General features: G+C 45.8%; 1 protein-coding gene across 1 annotated transcript; it reads left to right on the top strand.

Annotated features, from left to right (window-relative positions):
- Nucleotides 1–689: 689 nt before the first annotated feature.
- On the top strand, nt 690–27,979 carry LOC147901359 (uncharacterized protein At2g27730, mitochondrial-like). Its single transcript, XM_087376138.1, has 3 exons — nt 690–975; nt 27,332–27,370; nt 27,595–27,979. The coding sequence occupies exons 1-3, from the start codon at nt 841–843 to the stop codon at nt 27,778–27,780; spliced, it is 360 nt and encodes a 119-aa protein (XP_087232264.1). The 5' UTR covers nt 690–840; the 3' UTR covers nt 27,781–27,979.

Raw genomic sequence — 27,979 nt, 5'->3', positions numbered from 1 at the left:
GTCTATGTGGTTTATTCTACCATCTTGGAAAATCACTGCAAAAGCAAGAGTGCACAAGTGTGTGTGGGCATTGCATACTATCCTATCCTAGTATAGTGGCAAAGCAAACGGTTTTGGATGTAAAGGGAAAGGAGCGTTGGGCTGTTAAAAGGCAGGATGATCTTTAGAATAAAACAGTGTGTAAAAAAGTCACATACTCTTTGACAATTTTCCATTGCACATTATACGTGCTTTCAAATACTTTCTTCGACGGATGTAATCCTAACAATTTGACTCTCCATTTTCCTAAGTGATAACGTCAAGAACAGCTCTAGTAGGGCTATCCCAACCCTGTTAACATCTTGTTTGCAGGTCCCCACGGGACTCAAAATTTGACTGCCAAGCTAGCCTTCCCAAAATTTTTACATCTCCAGCTAGCCTTGGGCTACAGGACTGGAAGAACTGGTGTGGAGGTTGCGTTGAAGGAACTTTTAAGCTTTGGAAGAAACTGGATATACTAGTTTCTTGGACAGTGCAAACTCTTCAACAGGTGCAACCAGTGGACTTTGATTATTTTATTGAAGGCATTAAGTCCCATCGACGCAAGGGATTAGACGTGAAACCTTAAGGCTACTCACTGGGTAGGCCTCTCTCTCATGGAGCAACTACAATCCTCCAATATAGAAGTACCTCTAAAAAGCAGTGCTAAAACCTCTAAAGAAAATGGAGACACCCAAAGTGTGTTGTTTGTTGTGTACATGAAGGCATCAGCATCAGTCCAGCAGCATTGGAATTTGGAACGAGTTACAGGCAAACAAACCCTAAAGCATTCTCCTTGAAGCTCCATAGCTTTTGCTCACCATGGCATTGCGAGCTGTGGCCCTTCGCCTCGGTGCCAAACGCGCCCCCTTCTGTCGCCGGATTCCAGCGCGTAGCTTCAGCGATGGAAAAGTCCTTTCCGACGAGGAACGCGCTGCAGAGACCATGTATATCAAGGTACGGCTTCTTTCCTTAAGTGGATCTCATTGTGTGCTCCCTCCTTTTGATCGATCACATTCTTGTTTCCGGCCTGCTCTCGTTGTCACGATCCCGCTTCGTTCTGATTTGACCGAGAGGATTAGGAGTCAATTGGCCTTCAATATTACTTTGTAGTCCTACAATCATGAAATAGGATCACGATCTTTCGGTGGAACCTATAACTAGACTGGAATTTACTGGAGCTCCACCAACAGTGCTCATGTGTCAGGGTGATCATGGGACTTCAGATGCGGCGTGGTTTCTAGATTTAATTAATGGAGCACTCTTCTCTTGTTGCTCACGGCGCCTGTTTCTCTGGCCAAGATTTGATCCTTTTCGTCGAGAATGCAGACGTGGGCAACTTTAAGCAGCGTGTCGCCTATCACTACGAGAGGAAAGCTTTTAGGATCCTGTTTCTCTACATTTATGCTGTTGAAAACCACAGTTGATTCATACATGAAAGGCGCATCTGCTGCTTTTGTTTAGGTCAATCTGAGTCTTTGAAGCTTGAGTCTGCCTTTTTTATGTTGACCGTTTCTCCTGTTTTTGTGCATATCCCCCCTATATTGGTTTGCTTCCAGTTTCTCGACGCCTGTGTCACTGTAGTCATGTCTTGTCAAGCAATATATTTGGCCAATAAATTAGGTTTTGTCGGATTACAGACTGTCCTGTGATTTTTGGCACAGGCAAGGATTCAAACTCTTATGGAAGCGCATCAGACTATACACCTATAGAAAGTTCAAGGGAGAAGAGTAGCTCACTAAACTAGAGGATTACTTGAAACTCAATCCTAGGGATGACATATCAAAGATTCAGTCTGGAGCATTACATTTAGAGCATTCAGCCCACACAATGTAGAGGAATATTTGCAGGATTGTCAGTTGGGTGTTATGCCCCAATTATTAATTGAGAGGATTTCAAGAATGATCTTATTGCCACCTTTGTACCTCCATTGCAGGTTGAGCAACTGATATGTCAGAGGTATGACCTCTGTTGAAAGGAGTTGTAAAGGCTATAGCAAGCAGTTCTCTTTTTTGTTAAAAGACATTGATGAAAGAAGCAAGTTGACCAAGTTTATGCATGGGTTGTAGCCCTATGTAGCGTCATATGTCTCAGCCTCTAGACCTGAAATTTTGATAGAAGCTATGCAATCAGTGTTAAGTCCCATAAGAATTCACTCGTTGGCTAAACAAAAAAAGGAGTGAATGCCATGCTCAGCTTCTAGTAAGTTACTGGCCTGAATATGATCCACATTGAGATACGCGTGCAGTTGCTTGGCAATCTGATCTTCCATTGCTCGGCTGAATCTGTAAGGCTGCTGAAAAGCAGGCTAAGTGCCTGCTAGTAAATCAATTCCATAGTCCTCACTACAATGTGGTGATGGACCATACAGTAACTTTTCAAGAAATACGTCTTAGTAATCATGCTTAATGCGTTGTATCAATTGCTCCTTTTGAAAATGTATTTTGACTGAACAATACAAAATCCAGAATTATTGACTTGATTAACATGATAAAAATATAAACTAGTTTTAAATGAACAGTAATACAAGTCACACTCTGAAATTTTGTACATCATACTAATCTCTTTTGCAGTTACAAAAACAGAGTTTAGAATGCTGTTTAGAAGGGTTACTGCCCATTTGTGAGTCCCCAAATGAGGAGACTATGGGGACAGGATGTCAAAGTATGCAGCAACACAGTAGAAGATAGCTTATGAGAGATGCTGAGAAAGCATCTAGAGAGAGAAAGCCTGCGTTTAGAGAGAGAAGATACTGCTCACTCCGAAGGCAACCCTGGAACACTCCAAACACAAGCTGAACTGTGCCTGTGAATGCATAGAATACAAGGGCACAATGAGCCCGTTTTTGTGGGGGGGGGGGGGGGGGGGGGGGAGGGTAGGCTGCTGACCTGGCGGACTTGACCCGACCAAGTTTGGGTTGGCTGACTCGACCTCGTTTGGTCAGGTCAGTCTGACCTGGGTGAAATCGCAGCTCATGCCTGCAAATCGCAGTCATCACCAACATTGCTTGGTACTAAGCAAATTGTCAACAAGCTTTCTAGATTGGGATTATACTTTCTGGTACTCTTTGTAGTCTGCCAACTTAGGTTCCCCTGAGCAAATTAGGTCCACGAGTTCCTCTCTCGAGGCTTGTGGAAATTTTGACAACTTGACACTAGATGTTTGAAGTCTTTTTCTCCCTCTTATCATAGCAAAAAAAAGAAATCTGTATACTACATCCAAAGTAGTAATTAGACGGTTTAGTTTAGTCAGGGATAGCCCCCATCGTTTATGGTACAGACAAGATCTAGTGTAGTGAAGGTGAAAGGGGCAGATTTGGAGATGGGGAGAGAATAGCAGAAGGAAGGGAGAAGAAGGGGAAGGAGAGAGGAAGAGAGAGAAGAATGAGGGAATAGAGAGAGGGAGAGAGAGAGTGTGAGCGTAGGCAGCAGGTAGCAGGAGGGAGAGTAGATAGGATTAGATGTCACATCAAAAAAGTCCCTTACAATCCTTTTGGGTTGACTTATATAGTCCCCCACAGTTCCCACATTTCCCCTACTATTCTCCCATCTATTTCCCCCTTAAAATCCATCTTTTTCCCACCTTCATTACAGCCATCCCTTCCCAAAGAATTTTGCCCTCAAAATTTCCAAGAGGTTGCCCTGGATGAGAAGGATACAACAGAAACTGATCAGCTCTGTAGGAGATAGGGGTAGTCTTGCACAATGCTCTCAGGTTGCCAAGAATTCTCATCTTCCGTTAAACCTTTCCATTTGATGAGGTATTCTGTGTAGGCTTTGTTCCTGAGTACATGATCTCTGAAGCCCTTGATTTGCTCCGGCACATAGATTATGTGGCCCTCTTCATCCATAGGAGGCAGCTCAGGAAGAACCTGGACATGCTGTCCGACATGTGGTTTCAGCAAGGATACATGGAAAACATTATGGATCTTGGAGGTACTGGGTAGTTCCAACTGATATGCTACCTGCCCAACTTTGCGGATGATTTTGTAGGGGCCATAATACCTGTGGGCAAGCTTTGTGTTGGTATTACCTTTCAGCGAGGAATATCGATTCTTATGGAGACGTAAATGCACATAATCCCCTTCTTCAAAAGATAAGTACCTCCTTTGTTCATCCGCATACTTCTTCTGCTTAGCTTGGGCATCCTGCATATTCCTCTTAGCCAACTGCAGAAGGGCATTCATACTTTCCAAATCATTCCTTGCTTGCTGATTTTTCACAGCCAAGTCTGCAACCCTGGAAGGCATTCCCACTTTGCATCCATACATAGCCTCGAATGGACTCATGCCAATAGAGAGGTGTTTGGTGCTGTTGTAGCAAAATTCAGCCAATGCTAACCATTTGTCCCAAGACTTCTGTGTGTCATGACAGTAATGCCTTAGATACTCCTCCAACCACTTGTTCACCCTCTCTGATTGTCCATCCGTCTGTGGATGATAAGCAGTACTAGGCGCAAGGGAAGTACCAACTGCAGTGAATAACTCCTACCAAAAGTGACCCATAAATTTAGCATCCCTGTCACTGACAATCTCTTGAAAACCATGGTGCTTGAACACATACTCAATGAATTGCCAGGCAACCTGTGAAGCAGAGTACCGAGTCCTAGTCGGTATGAATTGGGCCTGCTTAGTCATCCTGTCAACCACCACAAATATGCTATCCCAACCCTTATCTGTAGAAGGCAAGCCTGTAATGAAGTCCATGGCAATGTGAGTCCATTTGCCTTCAGGAATGGGTAGCGGTTGCAGAAGGCCTGCGGGTAACCGGCTGTCCACTTTATTTTGTTGGCAGGGCAAACATTCACTGGCAAACTTAACCACATCTCGCCACAAACCATCCCAAATAAAGCTCTCCTTGACTCTTTCATATGTTTTTGTGATACCCGTATGCCCTGACATAGGGGATGAGTGCATTTCCTGTAATACCATCAACTTGTACTTGGAGTCTGGCACAAGAAAGATTTTGTCCCTGCACCATAACAGTCCGTTGTGGAGCTGAAATCGAACATGTCCTTGGCTGGACGGACTCTGTAACTCCACAAAAATAGGAGCTGCATCAGAATTTTGCACGTATTCCTCTTGAATCCCAAGTATCCACTCCTGATGAAGCGTGGAAATGGCAGACAGTTTGCATGACCACATCCTGGACAAGGCATCAGCAACCACATTCTCTTTCCCCTTTCTATATTCAATGTCAAAATCATAGGACTGAACTGCAGCCAGCCATCTCTTCTGCTTCATGGATAAATTAGGCTGCGTTAAGAAGTACTTGAGTGTCCTGTGATCCGTTTTGACCTTAATCTTGCTACCGTACAGGTAGTGGTGCCATTTTGCAAAAGCATGCAAGATTGCCAGCATCTCTTGATCATAAACATGATAATTCATTTCTCTGGCATTAAACTTCCTGCTCTCAAAAGCAATCACACCATGCTCTTGTTTTAGGACAGCCCCTAAACCTTTGCCACTGGCATCCGTCTCAATAAAGAAAGACCGTGAGAAATCAGGGCACACCAATACAGGTGCATTGCTAAGGGCATCCTTGAGGTTATCAAAGCTGAGTTGTGCTGCTTCTGACCATTGGAAGGCATCCTTTTTTAGCAAATCAGTGAGAGGGGCAGCCCTTTTGGCGAAGTGCCTAATGAATCTCCTGTAAAAAGAAGCAAGACCCAAGAAACCTCTGAGCTGCGTGGTATTTTGTGGCTGCGGCCACTCCTTAATGCATTTCACCTTAGCTGGGTCTACCCTGATTCCGTGCCTGCTTACAACATGACCAAGATATTCAACCTCCTCTGCCATAAATGTGCACTTGCTGGCTTGGCATAAAGCTGATGCATTCTCAAGATTTCTAGCACTTGTCGGACATGGTCAATGTGTTCCTGTGCATCCTTACTATAAATGAGAATGTCATCGAAAAATACCAGCACACATTTGAAAAGAAGGTGGTGTAAGATCTTGTTCATGAGTGCCTGGAAGGTGGCTGGTGCATTAGTCAAACCAAAAGGCATCACCTTGAACTCATATAATCCTCTTTCTGTACGAAAGGCAGTCTTATGCTCATCACCCTCTTTCATCCTGATCTGATGGTAACCTGACCTCAAATCAATCTTCGTGAAATACTGAGCACCCTTGAGTTCATCCAGCAGGTCATCAATCCTGGGAATAGGAAACCTGTTCTTAATGGTGGTCTTATTCAATTCTCTGTAATCAATGCACATATGAAAAGAGCCATCCTTCTTTTTCACCAGGAGTACTGGAGATGCAAATGGCGAGGTGCTATGAGCAATGAAGTTTTTCTCAAGCAAATCTCGCACCTGTGTTGCCACTTCTTCCCGTTCAACCTTAGAGAGTCGGTACGGGGCCTTGTTTATTGGTTTACTACCATGTTCCAGGACTATGGCATGATCAACATCTCTTTTTGGGGGCAACTGAGATGGCATATCAGCAAACACATCCCCAAATTCTAAGAGCAATTTCTGCATTTCACAATTATCCACATGGGGAATACCACCCTCCTGAGGTACAGAGACATTCAATGCATAAATGGCACTTTCGTTCTTGAGCTCCCTAGCTAGCTGCCTTGCTGAAATGACCTGCAATTTCTGATTCACAATGCCCTGCAATGTAACAGTTCTACCCTTGTGGCAAAACTCAAGAGATAAAGCATTCAAATCTATACTGATTTTCCCCAGGGATCTCAGCCAATCACAACCCAGGACAGCATCTATGGGTCCCATATCCAATGCCAAAAGATCACCTGCAAACTCATAATGATCAGAAAACTTGATCCTGGCATCCTGGCAACAATGTCTGCTGATCATGTGCTGTCCATTCGCGATCTCCACTTTCAGACCATGGTCTATCTCTGTAGCAACTAATCCCAATCTTTGCAATGTTCTACAATTAATGAAACTGTGAGTGCTACCACTGTCTACCAATACGTGGACAGATCTGCCATTAATCATTCCCTTCAACCTGATTGTGTCAGCACTTTTGGCACCCATCAAGGCATGTAGTGAGATGGTATACAGTGTAGACTGGGCATCCCAATAAATCTGTTCATCATCCACAGGAACATTACCATTAGCATCACCTCTGACAGGAAAAGGCATTGTAGGTTGATGCTCCAACACAGAGAGTGTTGGCTTACGGCCTTTCCTGCTACATGTAGGCTGAATATCAATCTCATGCATCACATGAGTGGTTTGCTCAATAGCCCCACCCGGATCAAAAGGAAAAACAGTCCCCTTTGTGGCATCTGTGTCAGGAGACTCATCTGCATCATGAACTCCTGTCAATTCCTCATGAGAGACATCATGGGGGTCTGCTACATCAGCCACTTCATCATCATCAGATAATTTAATTATCATGCTGAGTTTGGCTGAGCTGACATTCTTCATTTTGTACACATCTCGGTGCTCAGGTGTCCATTTCTCTCCACACCTAAAGCATAAATTTGCCTTCTTCCTACTGTCCATTATGGCTCTGGAATGTTGTTTAACTTCTGATTTGCTAAAACCAGCACTGGGTTTGACACCTGTCTTTGCATCCATGGGCCTGTATGGCTTTGCATATGGCATCTTACCTCCAGAAACCGTTGGATATGGTGGGAAGGAAGCAGCTGCTGGTTTCTTATCAATCCAATCAGCAGAATTTGTCTTCCTGTCAGCATCATAAGCAGTACCATAGAAGCTATGTGACACATGCTTGTACTTGCCAGCATATTTTGGCTCAAACACCTGGGCTGCTCGCTCAATGGTTAGAGGATTGTGAGCTCTCACATCAGCAGCTAGAGAGGGATCTAAGCCTTGTATAAAACGCAGCAACTTCCCTTTCTCAGAAATATCGTGTACAAACAAAGAAAGTCTCCAAAAACGCTGCAAGTACTCCTGGACCGTACCTGTTTGTGACAGTGCATAGAATTCAGCAAGGTACTGTTCAAGGATCAGGGCCGAGACGAAGGTCGTGACCATAAGCTCCTTGAACTGTTTCCAGGTGGTAGGCTTCTGAGGTGACTCTCGCATGTAACGCCACCATGTATGTGCATAATCCTGTAAATGCATGCCAGCAAAAATGATCTTCTCCTCATCATTCTTAGGGTAGAAGCGGAAATAATCTTCAAGCTTCGTGAGCCATTCCTCCAACTCATTGGGAGTGCGAGTGTCACCCTTCAACTTATGCGATTTTATCTTTCACATCTTTGGCTGTGTTATTCCTATAGTGACTACCAGCATACTCACGCTTGAAGCTCACATACTGTGAAAAGGGCATCTCATTACGAACATCCTCAGGCAAAGCCTTATATGAACGTAAGGCATCTGAAAGCATATCATCCATGTTTGCATGCTGCCCACTTCCAGCATCATGCTGGTTAGGAGAACCACTCCCCTGATGCATAAAGTGCGTCTGACTGAAAGCATTACCTCCCTGATACGCAGGCTGAGTCTGACTGAATGTATTAACAGGAGGTGTCATCGAAGCATGCAATCCCTGCTGAGTCTGCTTGCCATAAACATCTCGGTGGGTGGGTGGCATAGAAAAAGGTTGAGAAGAGGACTGGCCCCTCTCCCAACTCCTGGCTATCCGACTGATCCCTGTGCTGGGGTGCGGGCTGCTTACCCTTATCGTGCATACTGATGGCGGTAGTGATCTGTTGCCCAATGTTCTTACCCATCTGGGTGATAGCTGTATCGTGCATAGCCATAGCAGCGGTGAGCTGCTGCCCCAACTGCTGACCCATCTGCTGAAAAGCCCCCTGAAGCATCGAGGCCAATGCATCGAGAAACTGTGTGTCGGTAGGCATAGCAGAAACTGGTTGTGAAGGAGATGCACCCTCTGGGACTGGCATCTGCTCCTGCTGAGCAACATCGTCACCATGCTGAGATGACTCATCCGACTGGGGTGCACGTTTGGGTGCCATGAGTGACACGAGGAAAATGTGCCAAGTGTCGAAGGCTCGATGTAGAGGCTCGAGAGGTGTCAGTAAAGAGGCTCAAATGCAGTCGTTGAAGAGGTTCGAAGAAAGCTCGGTGAAGAGGCTGGAAACGGGGCTCAAAATGAGCCACGAAGGTGGCTTAGAAAGGCCCAGAATAGGGCTGTAGGAGTACCTTAAAAGAGGGCTTTTTTTTTTTTTTTTTTGGGTGGGGAGCTTAGGACAACTAAGACACCTAGGGTAGTCTCAACTAAGCCAAACTGACTAAACCCAACCTTATCCAATCACTAACCTAACTAGACCTAACCAGACCTAAACTAACCTAACCAACCAAACCCAAGTAGCTAACCAACCCCACCCTAAACCCTAGCTAACGGAACCTTAGGACAGACTAAGGTATGATAGACGACGGCGGCTTGGTGAGAGGGCGGAGAGAAAGGGCGACAGAAGCATGGCGGCATGATAGACGACGGCGGCCTGGTGAGAGGGCGGAGAGAAAGGGCGACGCTCACGGACGGCGATGCCACGAGCAAGATGCCACCGAGGTTGAGATGCCACGGACGACGACTTGCAGCTTGGGCCTGCTGGGTTTGCAGGGCTGCTTCGTTACGGGACGCCTGCAAAGGAAAAGGGGGCAACGAAAAGCTGAGCAGTGCATGAGCGTCGTGGACTCTTCTCGGGTCCCAGACTGGTCGTGGGCTTGTGGAATATGCGAGGATAGGCTTAGATAGGCACGTAGCAACGGGTATCGGTGGCCTTGCGGCTGTCAGCCGACGAGCTGGTGGTACCTTGCTGCGTCTGGCAGCCTACGAGCTGATTGTACCTTGCTGCATCTGTAGACGTCTCAACGTACTGATTGCTTTAAGGCAGGGTTGGGGAAGCCAACGGAAGCAAGGTGCTAGAGAGCGGTGCTCTGATACCAATGTAGTGAAGGTGAAAGGGGCAGATTTGGAGATGGGGAGAGAACAGCAGAAGGAAGGGAGAAGAAGGGGAAGGAGAGAGGAAGAGAGAGAAGAATGAGGGAATAGAGAGAGGGAGAGAGAGAGATTTTGTGAGCGTAGGCAGCAGGTAGCAGGAGGGAGAGTAGATAGGATTAGATGTCACATCAAAAAAGTCCCTTACAATCCTTTTGGGTTGACTTATATAGTCCCCCACAGTTCCCACATTTCCCCTACTATTCTCCCATCTATTTCTTCCTTAAAATCCATCTTTTTCCCACCTTCATTACATCCAGTAAGGACACCATGAGCACTAATGAGTAGTCCAACATAGGGGGGGAGGGTTCAGTGCCTCAAACCCCCCCACCCCCCTGCGCTCCTGACCTCTCATTTCTCTGCTCCGACTAGTGGGGGGAGAAATGGAGAGACTTACACCTCTGGTCAAGTCCTCCTTGAAGCTCAACTTCCCACGGTACGATGGTGCTCAAGTGGCAGAAGGACCACTATGATGCATACGAGGAGACACCTTTCTACAGCTGGGCGGAATTTGTGAATGATCTTGTATCACCGTTTCTGCCACTGCTATACCTGGACAAGCTCAAGAGTCAGTTCTACGAGCTACGCTAGGGAGACACCGAGTGTTGGAATGGTCACCTCCCCATCTGTAAGCCCCCCATATGAGGAGAGCATGGGGGAGGTAGACCTGGTGATATTGGGGTTGTCACATGGGCAGTACATGAGCTGCCATGTGGGCAGCTGTCAAAGCAAAGGACAGGTGTACGGCTTGCAACAGGGCCCTGTGAAGGGAGCGCTGACATCAGCAGGGTACGGCCCCACTGTACGGGGCTGTATGGAGGCTTCTTTGATGGAGAACAGGGCTGTTGAAAGCCTGACAGAGGGCGGGACCTGCAGTGGCCAAAGGCGCCTGCATGGCAGGGCCTTTGGGCCTTGTATGGAGCCTGCAACAAGGCTGGAACAGGGCCAGCAGAAGGGCAGCGGCCTGCGCCTATGGCGGGCTGCCACGTGGCCAGGCGGGTCTGTGGAACAGCCCCCAAACCAAGTCGGTTTACAGACTGGGACTTTTATAGGCATTTGGCCTCATAACATATCACTTGGAGCAGCCCTCAGGACAGCAGACGAGCAGTGAAGGGGGAGCCTTAGGCCTACATTCAGGAGGACAAGGTGACCTAGGAGAAGCTGCAGACCGAGCTAGAGTGGCAGCCCACCTAGGCTGGATTCCGGACAGCAAGGTGGAAGGATCTAGACAGAGAGTCTACATATGCTTGAGGTGGAGCATGCGGGCTCAGAGATCTAGGAGTGCTTGTGGTAGAAGGACCTTTTGGTATTGTATCCTATCCTAGTTTTTGGACGGACGGAAATATAAAGTGTTGCTTCTATATTTGTTTATGAGCATTGTCTATTTACTGGCTTGCACATCTATGCACATAAGTTAAGAAGTTTGTGATTCCACTCCCCACACCACACTGTGTCAGCTCCTGGGCAATACGATTAGTTTTCCATTGTGCGTACCCTCTGTTGGGTAATTTCTAACATGGTATTAGAGCCCAAGTTGGAGGCTCACAGGTGTGGGAGCGTGAAGGCAGGGACCTTGCTGAAGGATGACCTGATTTAGAAGCTCTTGGGAATCGACTCCCACGCCTGGAGGACAGTGCCCTTGTGAGAAGGAGGGTGACTCAGGTTCAATCAGGTGCGTTTAAAGTTCGTGGTCCAAGTTATCTGGAGATGTTCTGTTGTTACAGAGCTTGCCAAAGGAAGGACGGGTTGAGACAGACCCTTAGAGCATGGTGCCTGGAAGACTCCAGGTTGTTCACTCATTATGAGGGGGACAACTGGAAGATCGTGGCGAGCTGGATTGCTCGAGTTCAAAGGCGGGAATGTGACTGAAGGAGGTGGTGCCAGGAAGTGCTACCAAAGATGGACCTGTGTACCAAGATGGTGTGCGGAAGCGGACCAGACTTGGTGGAGCAGGAGTCACTAGATGAAAAGTCAGGAAAAGATTTCGACATCGAAATGTTCCAGAGGACTACGACGAGGGAGTTACTGGAACATCGTCATCAACGTGTTGGCATTGGGCCTGGATGTGTCGGTGACAGGGGGTGTTGGAATGGTCACCTCCCCATGTGTAAGCCCCCATATGAGGAGAGCATGGGGGGGGGTAGACCTGGTGATATTGGGGCTGTCTCATGGGCAGCACATGAGCTGCCATGTGGGCAGCTGTCAAAGCAAAGGACAGGCGTACGACCTGCAACAGGGCCCTGTGAAGAGTGCACTGACATCAGCAGGGTACAGCCCCACTGTACAGGGCTGTACGGAGGCTTCTTTGATGGAGAACATGGCTGTTGGAAGCCTGACAGAGGGTGGGACCTGCAGTGGCCAAAGGCGCCTGCATGGCAGGGACTTTTATAGGCATTTGGCCTCATAACATATCACTTGGAGCAGCCCTCAGGACAGCAGACGAGCAGTGAAGGGGGAGCCTTAGGCCTACATTCAGGAGGACAAGGTGACCTAGGAGAAGCTGCAGACTGAGCTAGTGTGGCAGCCCACCTAGGCTGGATTCCGGACAGCAAGGTGGAAGGATCTAGACAGAGAGTCTACATATGCTTGAGGTGGAGCACGCGGGCTCAGAGATCTAGGAGTGCTTGTGGTAGAAGGACCTTTTGGTATTGTATCCTGTCCTAGTTTTTGGACGGACGGAAATATAAAGTGTTGCTTCTATATTTGTTTATGAGCATTGTCTATTTACTGGCTTGCACATCTATGCACATAAGTTAAAAAGTTTGTGATTCCACACCCCACACCACACTGTGTGAGCTCCTGGGCAATACGATTAGTCTTCCATTGTGCGTACCCTCTGTTGGGTAATTTCTAACATGGTATTAGAGCCCAAGTTGGAGGCTCACAGGTGTGGGGGGACCTTGCTGAAGGATGACCTGATTCAGAAGCTCTTGGGAATCGACTCCCACGCTTGGAGGACAGTGCCCTTGTGAGAAGGAGGGTGACTCAGGTTCAATCAGGTGCGTTTAAAGTTCGTGGTTCAGGTTATCTGGAGATGTTCTGTTGTTATAGAGCTTGCCAAAGGAAGGACGGGTTGAGACAGACCCTTAGAGCATGGTGCCTGGAAGACTCGAGGTTGTTCATTCATTATGAGGGGAACAACTGGAAGATCGTGGCGAGCTGGATTGCTCGAGTTCAAAGGTGGGAATGTGACTGAAGGAGGTGGTGCAAGTGCTACCAAAGATGGACCTGTGTACCAAGATGGTGTGCGGAAGCGGACCAGACCTGGTGGAGCAGGAGTCACTAGATGAAAAGTCAGGAAAAGATTTCGACATCGAAATGTTCCAGAGGACTACGACGAGGGAGTTACTGGAACATCGTCATCAACGTGTTGGCATTGGGCCTGGATGTGTCGGTGACAAGGGGTGTTGGAATGGTCACCTCCCCATGTGTAAGCCCCCATATGAGGAGAGCATGGGGGGGGGTAGACCTGGTGATATTGGGGCTGTCTCATGGGCAGCACATGAGCTGCCATGTGGGCAGCTGTCAAAGCAAAGGACAGGCGTACGACCTGCAACAGGGCCCTGTGAAGAGTGCGCTGACATCAGCAGGGTACAGCCCCACTGTACAGGGCTGTACGGAGGCTTCTTTGATGGAGAACAGGGCTGTTGGAAGCCTGACAGAGGGTGGGACCTGCAGTGGCCAAAGGCGCCTGCATGGCAGGGACTTTGGGCCTTGTATGGAGCCTGCAACAAGGCTGGAACAGGGCCAGCAGAGGGGCAGAGGCTTACGCCTATGGCGGGCTGCCACGTGGCTAGGCGGGTCTGTGGAACAGCCCCCAAACCAAGTCGGTTTACAGACTAGGAGGGGGCAGACTGGCCGGCCCAAACAGACCTAGGAGTCGGCCCTACCAGGTCAGTCCATTTCAGGGCCCCTTGGGTCTGTAAAAGGAGATGCATTTGGCCTCATAACATATCACTTGGAGCAGCCCTCAGGACAGCACAGGAGCAGCAAAGGGGGAGCCTTAGGCCTACATTCAGGAGGACAAGGTGACCTAGGAGAAGCTGCAGACTGAGCTAGAGTGGCAGCCCACCTAGGCTGGATTCCGGACAGCAAGGTGGAAGGGATCTAGACAAAGAGTCTACATATGCTCGAGGTGGAGCACGCGGGCTCAGAGATCTAGGAGTGCTTGTAGTAGTAGGACCTTTTGGTATTGTATCCTGTACTAGTTTCTGGCTGGACGGAAATATAAAGTGTTGCTTCTATATTTGTTTATGAGCATTGTGAATTTACTGGCTTGCACATCTATGCACATAAGTTAAGAAGTTTGTGCACACCACACTGTGTGAGCTCCTACTATCAGTCTTCCACTGTGCGTACCCTCTGTTGGGTCATTTCTAACAATAAGACGGTGGATCATTCACTCAGGTGTTTATACAGTTACAGCTGGAGGACAATCAAAAGCTGAGCCAATTTCTCCATGGTTTGCATACAGACATCTAGAGGTATGGTAGAAGTTCCAGGGCACGGGATTATGAGTGTGCATACGAGCTTGCTCAGAATTTTGAGCTCATGCACAAGGGTCAAGGATTTAGATGCTCGTCTGGGAGAGACTAAAATGAAATCATTAGAAACCCAGTATAGCTGCTTATGCTTGGGCACTGATGACGACATAAGTGTTGCTTTGCTTGCTAAGTATGTCTTCCTTTTGTTTTTCATAAAAGTTTTTGTTTACCTCTTTTTTCTTCTCTTTCATTTTCTCTTTTATTTTCTTTGTAGATTTTTGATCTTTAGAACAACAAAAATTCTAAATTTGAATGATTGGACTTATTCTAGTCTTACAAAGGTACATTTAGACTTCACAAGCAGTTGTAGCTTGAATGAAGAGATTTGGGATGACTTTTTGATTAGCCTTCGTCATGGCTAAGTCCGCCCTTCACCTTCGGAGTGCCGACAGAAACTCAGTACGAAGACTTTGTATAAATGGATGCTCAAGTATGTGTGGGTGTGTGGATTTGTATGTGTGAGAGCATATTTTTATACTTTGGTCTACCCCCACGGTTGGGCACTGATGACGTCAGTGGGGATGTTATAGTAGCTAGTCCTTGCTATGCGTGATGGAGTTTATGGTTTTCAATCTTATGAGTGACTATCGTGAGATTGAAACTGCACTATGTTGTGTTTTTAGAGGATGAGTTTGGGAATGTTCTTGGATTCATCTAGGTATATCATGCACAAGGGTCTGGTGATGGTGGGAATGGGCAGCAGAAGAAGAGATGGATGGCGAAGGACAGCAACGGCTATGGCGGGTACTTGGATAAAGTGACACGAGTCAAGGAGAATCGATGCTTCCATGTCATGTGCTGGGCCATATTAAGGAAGATTGCCCACATTACCAGAAGTTTCTAACAGCGGGAGCCACGTCAAGTGGTTGATTGAGGAGATTGATGAACAACGGACTACAGGGACAACCTTAGTAGTCATCCAAGAGCTTGAAGCTCAGTAGAAGGGGGAGCTTCGTCAGTTTCTCAATATGTTTCAGTTTTATGGATAGGTTGGTGGCCAGAAGCTCCTTATCCTGGCAGGTTCAGACAGTTCTGAGGACATCATCTCCACCAAAGCAGCTCAGAAGGCTCAGTTGCTTCTTACGCCTACGGAACCAATGACCTTGAATGGTGCATTTCTAGGGCAGCAGATAGAGAGCAATATGTAGGTAGCTTCATCCACTCTGAAGATCTTAGGGTGGTACATAGTTGGCCTCTCAGGGTCGCACCTACTCAAGCAGTGGACATCATATTGGGAGCACGATGGTACATAGTTGGCCTCTCAGGGTCGCACCTACTCAAGCAGTGGACATCATATTGGGAGCACGATGGTGCCACCAGTTCGAAGTCCGACCAGAATATCAGCACCAAGGCTTGGATGTCGAAATCGCAGGTCATGTGTCCAAGTTCATGTATTGGATTAAGGGTGTTCCGCCTCGACCTTTGATATCAATTATTCAAGGGGTTCGAGACCGGCGCTAGCAAGACAGTTTTATAGTAAGACAATATATTGCAGCAGGATACAGTATTACAGCAGGCAACAAGGTTACACCAAGACCAGGATGCCTCTCTCAAACCTAGTCTTCCTCTATCCCTATCACCTATATGCACCGAGAAAAACCACATGGAGCATCATCTTGGAGTATTAACGCACATCACATATCCTTACCAGAAGTTAGCACCAGATCCAGGAATTCAGTACGTGCAGATCATGATTCATGAGCTTAGCAACCATTTATAGATTCATGGACCAGGTATCTAGATCGGGATTTACAAGGTTGGTATATCACGGCCAGTCACCTCCATCAGCACGACGGGAGGCCACTTTCATATACTGGGTCGAGTTTCAGCAGAAGGGGATGTCACGGGCATCCTCAGCCTGTGGCATGGTGGGCTGGCCACATGTCGCTTTGTTTCTTGAATTGATGAAGCCACTATGCTCTGCTTGTCTTGAGACACCAGTGCACACGTATCGCTCCCCGACCTTGGCGCCAATCAATTATGTAGTGAGTTTAGTGCCACATTACCTTTCAACCTTCGAAATTGAATTTTTGCTATCTAGCTAAAAACAAGCATTTTCCATGTCCCCATGACATGCTGCTCTTGAAACATCTCATTTTGTACTGCCCAGTCAGCAAGCAGCCACATGGACTGCCACGCAGGCAGCAGCCAGCTCAGCACAATTGACACATCAGCAAAGGCATCACGTCAGCAAGGGACAGGCAGCGCCACGTCAGCAGCCATGTGGCGGCTGCCACGTGGCAGGTTGTTGCAGCCAGCAGATCAGTGGGCAGCTGGAAGGTGGTCGGTGCATTTCTAGGCCCAAGGGGGCCTATAAAAGGCAGCCCCCTTGGCCTTCATTCTTCAACCCACAGTTGGGCATCACAGCCTCATTTCAGCAATAGTTAGGCCTCCCCGCAGCAGACCAGCAGGGTGCCTCAGCCTCTACAGGAATCTAGTGAGGATTCACTTCCTCTAGGTTGTCTAGTTTCTCTACGGTTTTGCAGTGAGGGTTTCAGCCCCTCCATACAGTTGTATTCAGCCCTTTGGGCATTCATACATTTCAGCTATATATATTCCTCTTCGGAGGTCCACTACATCTCTCTCCCTCTGATTCTCTCACTCACATCCACAGCATCACTTGTGTATTGAGTGCAATTGCAGCTAGTATTGAGCAGCAGAGAGAGGAGAGTCTATCTCTTGCTACATGTGTGAAGTGGGTGCAGATGTCTTCTCAAATCAATGCCCTACTACCTTTTGCAACAAGATGGGCTTTGTAGCAGTCAACATTGCCATCAGCTTTCCTTTTGAGTTTATATACCCACTTGGTGCCTATAGCATGTTTGCCTTTGCAAATCACACAACTTCCAAGTGCTACTGTGATGAATTGAATGCGTAGGCTCTTCATTGCAAGCTGTAGCAATCAATGCAATGTCCACTAAGTATCCTTGCATGTGACGAGAAGCTACTCTTGTGCGGGCAGATAAGGGCTTAGATTTAGCTGTCCTTTAATGTATCTAGAGACTGTTTTATGTTGCCTTATAACAGCCGCCCTCATTTGAGATGGAACATGTGAATAGCAAGGCATCCAAATTGTCACGGGGGCGTGAAATTCAAATTCTAGGAACTTTAATGTACCACAAGACCGTGACAACTTTGGTTTTAAAAGTCCAAGCGTGGGCTTAATAATGTGTAATTAAACGCGGCATGGTGCCTAGCACATAAGCGTAATTAATCCCTAGGCCCAAAGGCATTCCAAGGAATTAAAAGAGTGGTTGTTGGGAAATGATGATGTGGCATTTTTAATGGGCCCCCTAGAGGGCCATGTACCTTCAGTGGCCCCCCTAGAGTTCCAGGTGGGTCTAGTGCCTTCTACATGCTCCTTTGCCATTCCTGGACCTTCCTGGGCCTTCTAAACTTCACATGTGTGGTTTTCTCTCTCATCTTCTCCCTTTGTTGAGATTTTGGACTGGTTTTTCAGCCTCCTTCAGCTGAATTCCGTTTTTCTTCATAACTCCTCACCCGTTTGGATTCCTTGACTTCCGTTTGGCCCAATGGCTTCCCCTCTGCCTCCCCTTCGTAGTGATATGCTTTTCCCTCCGTGCGTTTGGTAGAATGGGCAGAGCTGAGCACTTCTTTTGCTGGTCGAATTTGCAAAAGTGGCTTTTTCTGGACCTTTTTGCTTCTACCGCCTCCTGGGCCTCTCCTCTTGCAAAGCTACAGCTTTCTGTTGAATTTCGAGTGGTCCCACGCGCTGGTTGACTGGTTTTTCTCAGTTTTGGAGGACTTTTCGGCGATGAAACTTCTTCAAAACCTTCTCAATGCATTCCTCTCTGAAGCACGCTTCTTTTGAGCCCAAGAACTCCCACTTCTTCGCGACAAGAGTGCTTCTTTTCGCATTTTTTAGTGGAATTCTTGCTGGTCGGCTCTTGTAAATGCTCTTTCTTCATGCCTTTGCACTCCTCTTTGGCTGAGAATGCAATTGGGCATTGGCTACTATGTCCTCTTGGCGATTGAGGACTTGGTTCGAGTTTTTAGGGCTTGGTGAGTTGTGATTTTGCTACTGCAATTTCTTTTTGCCATAAGCTATTGGTTGGCCTCGTGTGCCGCCTCTTTCTTGGCTCACAGGTGCCTAGGCAATGCTACATGAGTCATTCTTTGGTTGGGTACTTTGCTGATTTTATTTTGGAGCTTTGAAAAGCTTTGCAAATGCCATCTGGAAACCACTCAAAGAGAGTGCAGTTGGGGTGCAGTGTGATTGCATCTGGATAGCCGATGGAATTGCACTCGGAAAAGAGAATGCCTTTGGGTTGAGCCTATGGGTTAAGTGCACTTATGTGATGGTGTTCTATGCTTGAAAGCCTTGCGAAGGCTTAGTGAATTGGGGCTGCGTGCTCAGTTGCAAGGAAGGTCTCCCAGATGCAACTTGTAATCATTTCACTGTGAAATATAAAGAAATACCGAAAGGGGCGCCACGGTGTTTGGGGCCAATCAGGTGCACTTGTCTATGTCTGTTGAGTAGGGGCATTCTAGCCTCCATCCCTTTTTCAGTGGTTTTGTTTGTGAACAAATGGGTAAATGCCAAATGGTGATCATGCAATGGTTAATGGTTGTTATATATGCTTTGTGAGCTGTAAATAAGTGCTGAAGTGATTAAAGGTTTAGTTCCACTGCCCTCTGAGTGATTAGAGGCCGGTTTCATTGGTTTCATTGTCGGGATATCACACACTCTTTCTCGAGAGGTGGGCCTCGGTAGTTTGGTGGAAGGATATCTTTGCTGCACTTTTTGACAGCTGAATATTACAACCATAAACATGGTGAGTACCCATGAGCAAGAGAGCTCCACAACTCCTCAAAGAAGAAGGCAGGAAAGCCTTAATGATCCGGCTAGTGTACAGGTGCAGGGAGCACAACAAATGCCTTTTGAGCAGGCCACACATGAAGCTACAACTGAGCTCAACGGTGATACTAGTTCTAGCAGTGAGTCAGATGATGCTACTATGTTGAATGCACAGCTTGCAAGTGCAGTGATTGCTTTGACTCAGCTGGCTCAAAATTTGGCTCAGATTGTGCAAAAAAATGCCAAGAAGAAGAAGAAATCAAGAAAGCACAAGCACGGAAAGAGTGAGTACACACATGCATCAGCTTCTCATGGCGGACCGCACACTCATGCATCAGTTTCCCACGAGGGACAGCCATCAAAAATGACTCAGAAAGTGACTTCCAAGAGAGAGGAATCGCCCAAAAGAGCACTTGAGAAAGAGGTACAAAAAGTACAGCCAGTGCAACAGTATGAGCAGCCAGCACAAGGCCTTGGTTTGGGTACTTCTACTCCTCAAAATAATAATGTGCAGTCCATAAATGTGGCTCAACCACCTCAGCCATATTTGAGGCAGCAACCTGAATATTTTGGTGCAGATTCTATCTTTGATGCTATGTTGATTTCACCGCCAGTTGGGCATAGAAAGCAAGCCATGTATGACAATGTGGGAATGCAGCCAGGCATGCAAGCCACATCATATGCTCCCATGCCTAATGTTCAGCCAAGCATGGCTCTCCCTAGTCAATGGAATGCTGCAAATATACAGCCATCTTTGGGACAGCCAATATCAAATGTATATAAAGAATTTAAGGATGGTGGTTCTCATGTCAAGTTTGATACATATAATGGAGTACAGGACAGGTACAAAGCCCTCACATTCGTTCAACAGTTTGATGCTGCATTTCTTGGGGGTTTGTTTACAGAAGCATCCAAGATGAGGAAGGTTGCCACATTTTTGAAAGGCAATGCACTTAAGTGGTACACCAACCTTATGCTTCATGGAGATGCACCTGCTACTTGGCTGGAATTTAAGCAAGTGTTCTCTTCTACTTGGCTTACTCCAACTTTTGAAGTTGAAGTACTTTCACACTGGCATCACTTGTCATACAAACTTTGCAAGAATCTTGATGATTACACCCAGAGGTTTTGGGATGTTTTGCTGCCATTGAGCTCTTACAGGCATGTTTCTTTGAAAGAGCAAATAGAGAGGTACTGTTGTGGATTGCCTAGTGAGCTACATGATTATTGCATCAAAACCAAGGTGGGTTCTATGACTCAATTAATTGAGAATGCAAGGACAGCATATGCATGGATGCAGGAGAAGAATTTGGGCTTTATGGACAGCAAGAAAGAAGACAACAAACGGGCTGCCAAACACCAGGATAAGGACATCAAATCTGAAAATAAAAATTATGGCAAACGACCGTTTCAAAAGGGGGGAAAAGCCCAATTCAAAGCTGGTCAAAGGCATGGACAGCCTAATAAACAGCCCCGTACCAAGTTATCTGATGAAGAGAAAAAGTCACTCATGGAGCAAAACAAATGTTTTATATGCAAAGGAGAGGGACACCGCTCTTATGATTGCCCATTCAAGAAAAGAGACAGGTCAGATGATGATAAGATTGGTGATAAATAGGCTGATCGGAAGGGCAAAAAGCCTAAACCTTCCGCAGGACTTCTTCCAGATGTGATTGGGAGTTTGCCACATGCACATGATGAAGAGGAAATGAAAAAGACTGAAATGTGCAGAGCATGGGGAAAAATCAGAAATCCGAATTGTTTGTTTTTCTTTGATTCTGGAGCAAAGGCAAATTTCATAACTCCTGATATGGCAGGAAGGCTTGGCATCAAGCCTGAGGAAATGGGGCCATCCGGCATGTGTGATATGGTCAACCCTGAACTCAACACACCTGTCACTCCTATCATTGGCAGCTTGGGATGCCTTGGATGTACAGGGTGGGGGCTGATGTGCAGATGAGAAACAAGAAGATTTCTTTAACTCATAGAGGCAAAAATCATGTACTTGATGTAAAGTTGAAAGGGGAGTCCATCCCTGTAGTTTCAGCTTCTTGTATTTCCAATGTAATAAAGCGTCATATTTCAGCGTACTTGATTTTTGTCAAAGAGGACAGCCAACCAGTTTAGGAAGGCTCTACTCTTTCTGCTTTAGATAGAGAAAGGGCTGCTTTTATTTCAGATTTTCAGGATTGTTTCTCAGAGGCACTTCCTCAAGAATTACCTCCCAAGAGGCCCGAGGATCATCAAATTGATATAATTCTAGGAAGCTCACCGCCTAATATACCTCCCTATCGTGTTAGTAAGGCACAACAGGAAGAGATAATGTCACAAGTGAAGGAACTCTTGGAAAAGGAATTAATACAGCCAAGTAATTCTCCTTACTGTTCCCCTGTGTTGCTTGTGCAAAAGAAGGATGGCAGTTGGAGAACGTGTATTGATTATAGGGCTTTGAATAAAGTCACAATTAAGAACCGTTTTCCAATTCCACGCATTGATGATATATTGGATCGGTTGGAAGGTTCCTCAATGTTCAGTCGTATTGACCTTAAAAGTGGATACCATCAGATAAGGATACGGCTTGAAGATGTCTACAAGACTACCTTCCGCACTTCATTTGGCTTATATGAGTTCCTTGTGATGCCTTTTGGTTTGACTAATGCACCTGCCACTTTCAATAGAATGATGGACATAATTTTTAGAGCACACAGAAAGTTTGTGGGCACTTTCTTCGATGACATCATTGTGTTCTCTAAAAATGAGCAAGAGCATAGGAAACACCTCACTATTGTGTTTCAAGAGTTGAAAAGACACAAGCTATTAATAAACACCAAGAAAAGTGAGTTCTTTATGCATGAGATTCATTTTCTCAGTCATATAGTGTCAAAGGATGGAGTCAAGATGGATCCTGCAAAAGTTGAGGCCATAAGGAGTTGGCCAATTTTGAAAAATCTGCATGAAGTCAGAAGCTTTCTTGGGTTGTGTTCATACTATCGGAGGTTTATAAAGTACTTTGCAGAAATTGCTTCTCCCTTGCATGCTTTACAAAAGAAGCTGTACCGTTTCAGTGGGGACCAAAGGAAAATGCAGCTTTTGAAGAGCTGAAGCAAAAGTTGTGTTCTGAACCCGTTATTATCTGGCCAGATCTTGCAAAACCCTTTGCTGTAACTTGTGATGCATGTGGGAACAGCATAGGAGGCACTTTGATGCAGGATGGCAGAGTGGTTGCATATGAGAGTAGAGTTCTCAAAGATGCTGAATTGTACTTGCAGACATACGAGAAGGAAATGTTAGCAGTGATACATGCTTTGACCACATGGAAACATTACCTTCTTGGAGCTGATTTTTATGTGCAGACAGATCATCAGTCACTTAGATATTTTCTCACGCAGAGAAAATTATCTGAAAAGCACATGAGATGGGCTAACTTCCTCTCAATGTTTCATTTTCAAATTGTACATGTGCCGGGTAACAAAAATGTCGTGGCTGATGCACTTTCCAGGAAACCATAGCCTGAAGCAGTCTCCAAGAAACCCAGTGTTTCAGCAGTGAGCATTGCTTACAGCAATGTGTTAGATGTGATGAAAGATCAGTATGTTAATGATGCTGATTTTTCAACTATTTATGATCAGCTTTCTGATGGTCAAAGGCATGATCACTATATGTTGAAAGAGGGTTTCATTTTGATGCATGGACGACTCTGTGTCACTGATCAGATGCGATAGAAAGTCATGCTCCTCCATATGCAGGACATAGGGGAATTACAGCAACAATTACAGCAGTGGAGCAATACTTTTATTGGCCATCTTTGAGGAAAGATGTGGAAGAATATGTGAGAACATGCATGGTTTGTCAGAAAGTAAAGTTTGACAGGCAGAAGGCAGCTGGGTTGTTACACCATTTGCCAATTCCAGATAGACCATGGCAAAGCATAGCTATGGATTTTGTGTTTGATCTTCCACGTACTCCTACTGGACATGATGGATTGTGGACAATAATTTGCAGGTTTAGCAAACAAGCCCACTTTGTGCCAGTAAGAAAGAAAATTACAGCAGATCAAATGTCCAAATTGTTTTTGCAGCATGTCTTCAAGTATCATGGGATGCCTGAATCCATAATCAGTGATAGAGATCCGAGGATGACCAGCCTCTTTTGGAGAGGACTGTTTGAAAATATGGGCACTACGCTGAATTTTTCGTCATCTTTTCACCCTCAGTCTGATGGACAATTGGAGTAGGAAAACTCTACCATCTTGGATATATTTAAATGCTATGTCTCAGACCACAAAAGCAAATGGGAGCATTATTTGCCTTTGCTGGAATATGCTTACAATAATACGGTGCACACATCCACAGGTAAAGCACCTCTTGAAATAGTGGAAGGTGCCAGGAAGATACCTCCCATTTTGCATACAAAAGAGAAAATCTTCGAAGCTGATCGTTTTGTGGAAAGCCTTGAAGAGGCTTACAAGAAGCTCAAATATGCCTTGCAAAGAAGTCAGGACAAGCAGAAAAGAGCAGCAGATAAGCACCGCAGGGAATTGGTATTCACAGAAGGTGATTGGATTTTGCTGCGTTTTTAGAAGGCAAGGCTGAAAAATAAGAAAGGCAAGGAAAGGTTGTATACAAAGTTGAACATGCGTTACTATGGTCCTTTCCAGGTTTCTGAAAAGATAAACGAGGTAGCTTACAGGTTGAAGTTGCCTCCGCATTAGAAGATACATAATGCCTTTCATGTGAGCTTATTAAAGCAATATCATGGAGATATTCCCGAGGATTTACCTGATGAGGTGCAGCCTGAAGTGGAAGAATAGGATGAACTTCTGGTCCCAGAGCAGATTCTGGCACACAGGGATAGAAAGCTCAAGGATAAAGTTATCCGTTGCTACTTGGTAAAATTTCAAAATTACCCATCACTTGATGCGAAATGGATGGAGGAAGGTGAACTGGCAGATTCACCTGGGATATTGCAGCTTTACCTTGATGCTTTCCAATTAGAGCCGACTGCGGTCTAGGCTCCTATAGGTAGTTCAGCAGAGCGAGCGTCTGGAGCATTACCTAGTGTTCGAGAGGGGGGTAGCACCTCCACTCCCTCAGTACAGACGGGCTCACTGTGATTTCATGAGGTCGCTTGATGACACTGTATGTACTAAGCTGACAGTATTTCTGCTGTGAGACTTCATGATATTGATGCATCTTGACTATTGATCGCCGAGGATCACATAGATTTTGAGTAGTGTATATGGATGGATGCATGCCTCTCCTAGCCATATTTTCACTGTCTCTGTATACTATAGCTGCGGCTTTCTTGTATACTCTTTTATGCTATATTTCATGCTCGCTCCTGTGTTTTGGGGTAGCAAACTGTGGTTTGCTGTTTCAAGAGAGGGGTATGTCACGGGGGCATGAAATTCCAAGTACTTTAATGTACTACAAGACCGTGACAACTTTGGTTTTAAAAGTCCAAGTGTGGGCTTAATAATGTGTAATTAAACGCGGCATGGTGCCTAGCACATAAGCGTAATTAATCCCTAGGCCCAAAGGCATTCTAAGGAATTAAAAGAGTGGTTGTTGGGAAATGATGATGTGGCATTTTTAATGGGCCCCTTAGAGGGCTATGTACCTTCAGTGGCCCCCCTAGAGTTCCAGGTGGGTCTAGTGCCTTCTACATGCTCCTTTGCCATTCCTGGACCTTCCAAACTTCACATGTGTGGTTCTCTCTCTCATCTTCTCCCTTTGTTGAGATTTTGGACTGGTTTTTCAGCCTCCTTCAGCTGAATTCCGTTTTTCTTCATAACTCCTCACTCGTTTGGATTCCTCGACTTCCGTTTGGCCCGATGGCTTCCCCTCTGCCTCCCCTTCGTAGTGATATGCTTTTCCCTCTGTGCGTTTGGTAGAACGGGCAGAACTGAGCACTTCTTTTGCTGGTCGAATTTGCAAAAGTGGCTTTTTTTGGACTTTTTTGCTTCTACCGCCTCTTGGGCCTCTCCTCTTGCAAAGCTACAGCTTTCTGTTGAATTTCGAGTGGTCCCACGCGCTGGTTGACTGATTTTTCTCAGTTTTGGAGGACTTTTCGGCGATGAAACTTCTTCAAAACCTTCTCAATGCATTCCTCTCTGAAGCACGCTTCTTTGGAGCCCAAGAACTCCCACTTCTTCGCGACAGAAGCGCTTCTTTTCGCATTTTTCAGTGGAATTCTTGCTGGTCGGCTCTTGTAAATGCTCTTTCTTCATGCCTTTGCACTCCTCTTTGGTTGAGAATGCAATTGGGCATTGGCTACTATGTCCTCTTGGCGATTGAGGACTTGGTTCGAGTTTTTAGGGCTTGGTGAGTTGTGATTTTGCCACTGTAATTTCTTTTTGCCATAAGCTATTGGTTGGCCTCGTGTGCCGCCTCTTTCTTGGCTCACAGGTGCCCAGGCAGTGCTACATGAGTCATTCTTTGGTTGGGTACTTTGTTGATTTTATTTTGGAGCTTTGAAAAGCTTTGTGAATGCCATCTGGAAACCACTCAAAGAGAGTGCAGCTGGGGTGCAGTGTGATTGCATCTGGACAGCCAATGGAATTGCACTCGGAAAAGAGAATGCCTTTGGGTTGAGCCTATGGGTTAAGTGCACTTATGTGATGGTGTTCTATGCTTGAAAGCCTTGCGAAGGCTTAGTGAATTGGGGCTGCGTGCTCAGTTGCAGGGAAGGTCTCCTAGATGCAACTTGTAATCATTTCACTGTGAAATATAAAGAAATACCGAAAGGGGCGCCACGGTGTTTGGGGCCAATCGGGTGCACTTGTCTATGTCTGTTGAGTAGGGGCATTCTAGCCTCCATCCCTTTTTCAGTGGTTTTGTTTGTGAACAAATGGGTAAATGCCAAATAGTGATCATGCAATGGTTAATGGTTGTGATATATGCTTTGTGAGCTGTAAATAAGTGCTGAAGTGATTAAAGGTTTAGTTCCATTGCCCTCTGAGTGATTAGAGGCCGGTTTCACAAACACCCTCATGTGTGAAATGACCTATCCATGCCTCATAGGAAGTAACAGTTTTCAATGCTTTCGCTGGTGATTTGTTCAATTCAAGACATAATTTGTGCACATAATGGCATTGAACCAAAATTGGTTGGGCAAAGAATTACCTTCATCATGCATGCGTCATCTCCGTCAAACTGACAAGCTTGTCTCCAATTCCATTCTTAACCATAGCAAGTAATTATTGGAAGCATGCAACGACTGGATAACCCAAGTATTGATGGTGAATTCATCCACAAAAGTGAGAAAGTAGAAATATCCACCAACAGATGCTTTTGCATTGGACCACACACATCACTATGAACTAAATGCAACTTGCGGGCTGCACCAACACTTTCATCTTTGGGAAAGGAAAATCGATGCATTTTTCCAAGCAAGCATCCTCTGATACCACTGTTGGAGCAGTATGTCTATTGCAGATGCAAAAAAAATGAAAGTACAACTGAACATAATAGCCCTCTTCTACGAGTACAGTAGGACCAAAGTCCTAACAGTCATATGTGACCCAAATGCTAACTAGAACTAATGTCCGAGGCCTACAAGGCCATACCAGGGTCTAGTCCTAATTGTTTTTCACTGTGCCTGTGTTGTATATGCCCACTACAGGCCAGCAGTCGCCTTCATACTTCATACTGCGATGCTATTCTAGCCTACTGAAGCATGGCTGCATGACCTGAGTGTCACTTTGTCACTCACAAGATTCGATGCTACTTACTATTTTGTTAACATTGATAGTGCTGCAGTTTCACATACAGTTTTTGGAAGGTTATGGTTAGGTTATATGTTGGTATGGATAGAACTGTGCTGTCTTTGCTGTATGAAGTATTCTTAAGCAGGCTTTTTAAAGCTGCTTTGCTGTTTCTCCTCACCTTACTTCATGCAAGCACCTCAGGCAGAGTCTCTGTTTTGAAAATTGGGGTTCACCCTTGTTTTAGGTTCTTATAAAAATTGTCTGCATTTCCTCGTATATTTTGCATGATGGAATTGGGATTCACTTTCTAATGACACTAAAAATCGCTTTCATTTCAGAAAATGGAGAAAGAGAAGCTTGAGAAGGCTGCTAGGCAGGTATTGCTTTAAAGAGTTCAAAAGTAGATTATGATATTTGAGCACACAGTTCTTCATATTTGTGTAAATTTTTGTTTGTACTTCAAAATAGTGTAAAAGGGATAGAAGAAATGAGAGAAGCAGGCAATGGTTTGGTAATGAAGAAATAGATTTGTGCATGAAGGAGAGGAAAACATTGTTGTCCACTTTGAAGCCTAACACATTATTTCCCTTCGATTGTCAAGGGAGTTAAGCCTGAGGAGCCAGGTGCTAAAAGCTCCGCTGCTGAGCCTGGCTCTACTCCAGCCACAGAGACATCCAGAGACTCCACCAAGAACATTGCGGTGTTTGCAGGTGTTGTTACTCTTTTAGCAGCGGGTTGGTGGTATTTCAGCTCCAATACAAAGGCAGCAGAAAAAGAAAAAGAATAGATTTAAGTGAATCTGCCTTTGCAATGCTGCCTGTTTCTTGGCAGCCGGTCGATTGGATGTTAAGTACTGGTTGTCACCAGGAGGCAACCGGAGATGCTCACTTTATCTTCTGTCTGTCTCTTTCACTGCTTTTCAATGGTCGTCAGTACTACCTCTGTAAATGCCTTAATGGTTGCTGATAGGCTTTGATTTCGATGCA

This window comes from Dipteris shenzhenensis, chromosome 6, assembly GCF_047967505.1.
Source record: "Dipteris shenzhenensis isolate YYH24624 ecotype China chromosome 6, Dip_SZ_1.0, whole genome shotgun sequence".
Taxonomy (NCBI): domain Eukaryota; kingdom Viridiplantae; phylum Streptophyta; class Polypodiopsida; order Gleicheniales; family Dipteridaceae; genus Dipteris; species Dipteris shenzhenensis.
Note: the sequence above shows the minus strand (reverse complement) of the source record. Positions and strands in the feature narration are given on the sequence as shown.

Excerpts from the sequence above, each read along its gene's own strand:
- LOC147901359 (XM_087376138.1), top strand. The coding sequence starts at position 841 with ATGGCATTGCGAGCTGTGGCCCTTCGCCTCGGTGCCAAACGCGCCCCC. Across the intron at positions 976-27,331 it reads CAGAGACCATGTATATCAAG|AAAATGGAGAAAGAGAAGCT; the intron begins GTACGGCTTCTT and ends CTTTCATTTCAG. Across the intron at positions 27,371-27,594 it reads TTGAGAAGGCTGCTAGGCAG|GGAGTTAAGCCTGAGGAGCC; the intron begins GTATTGCTTTAA and ends TCGATTGTCAAG.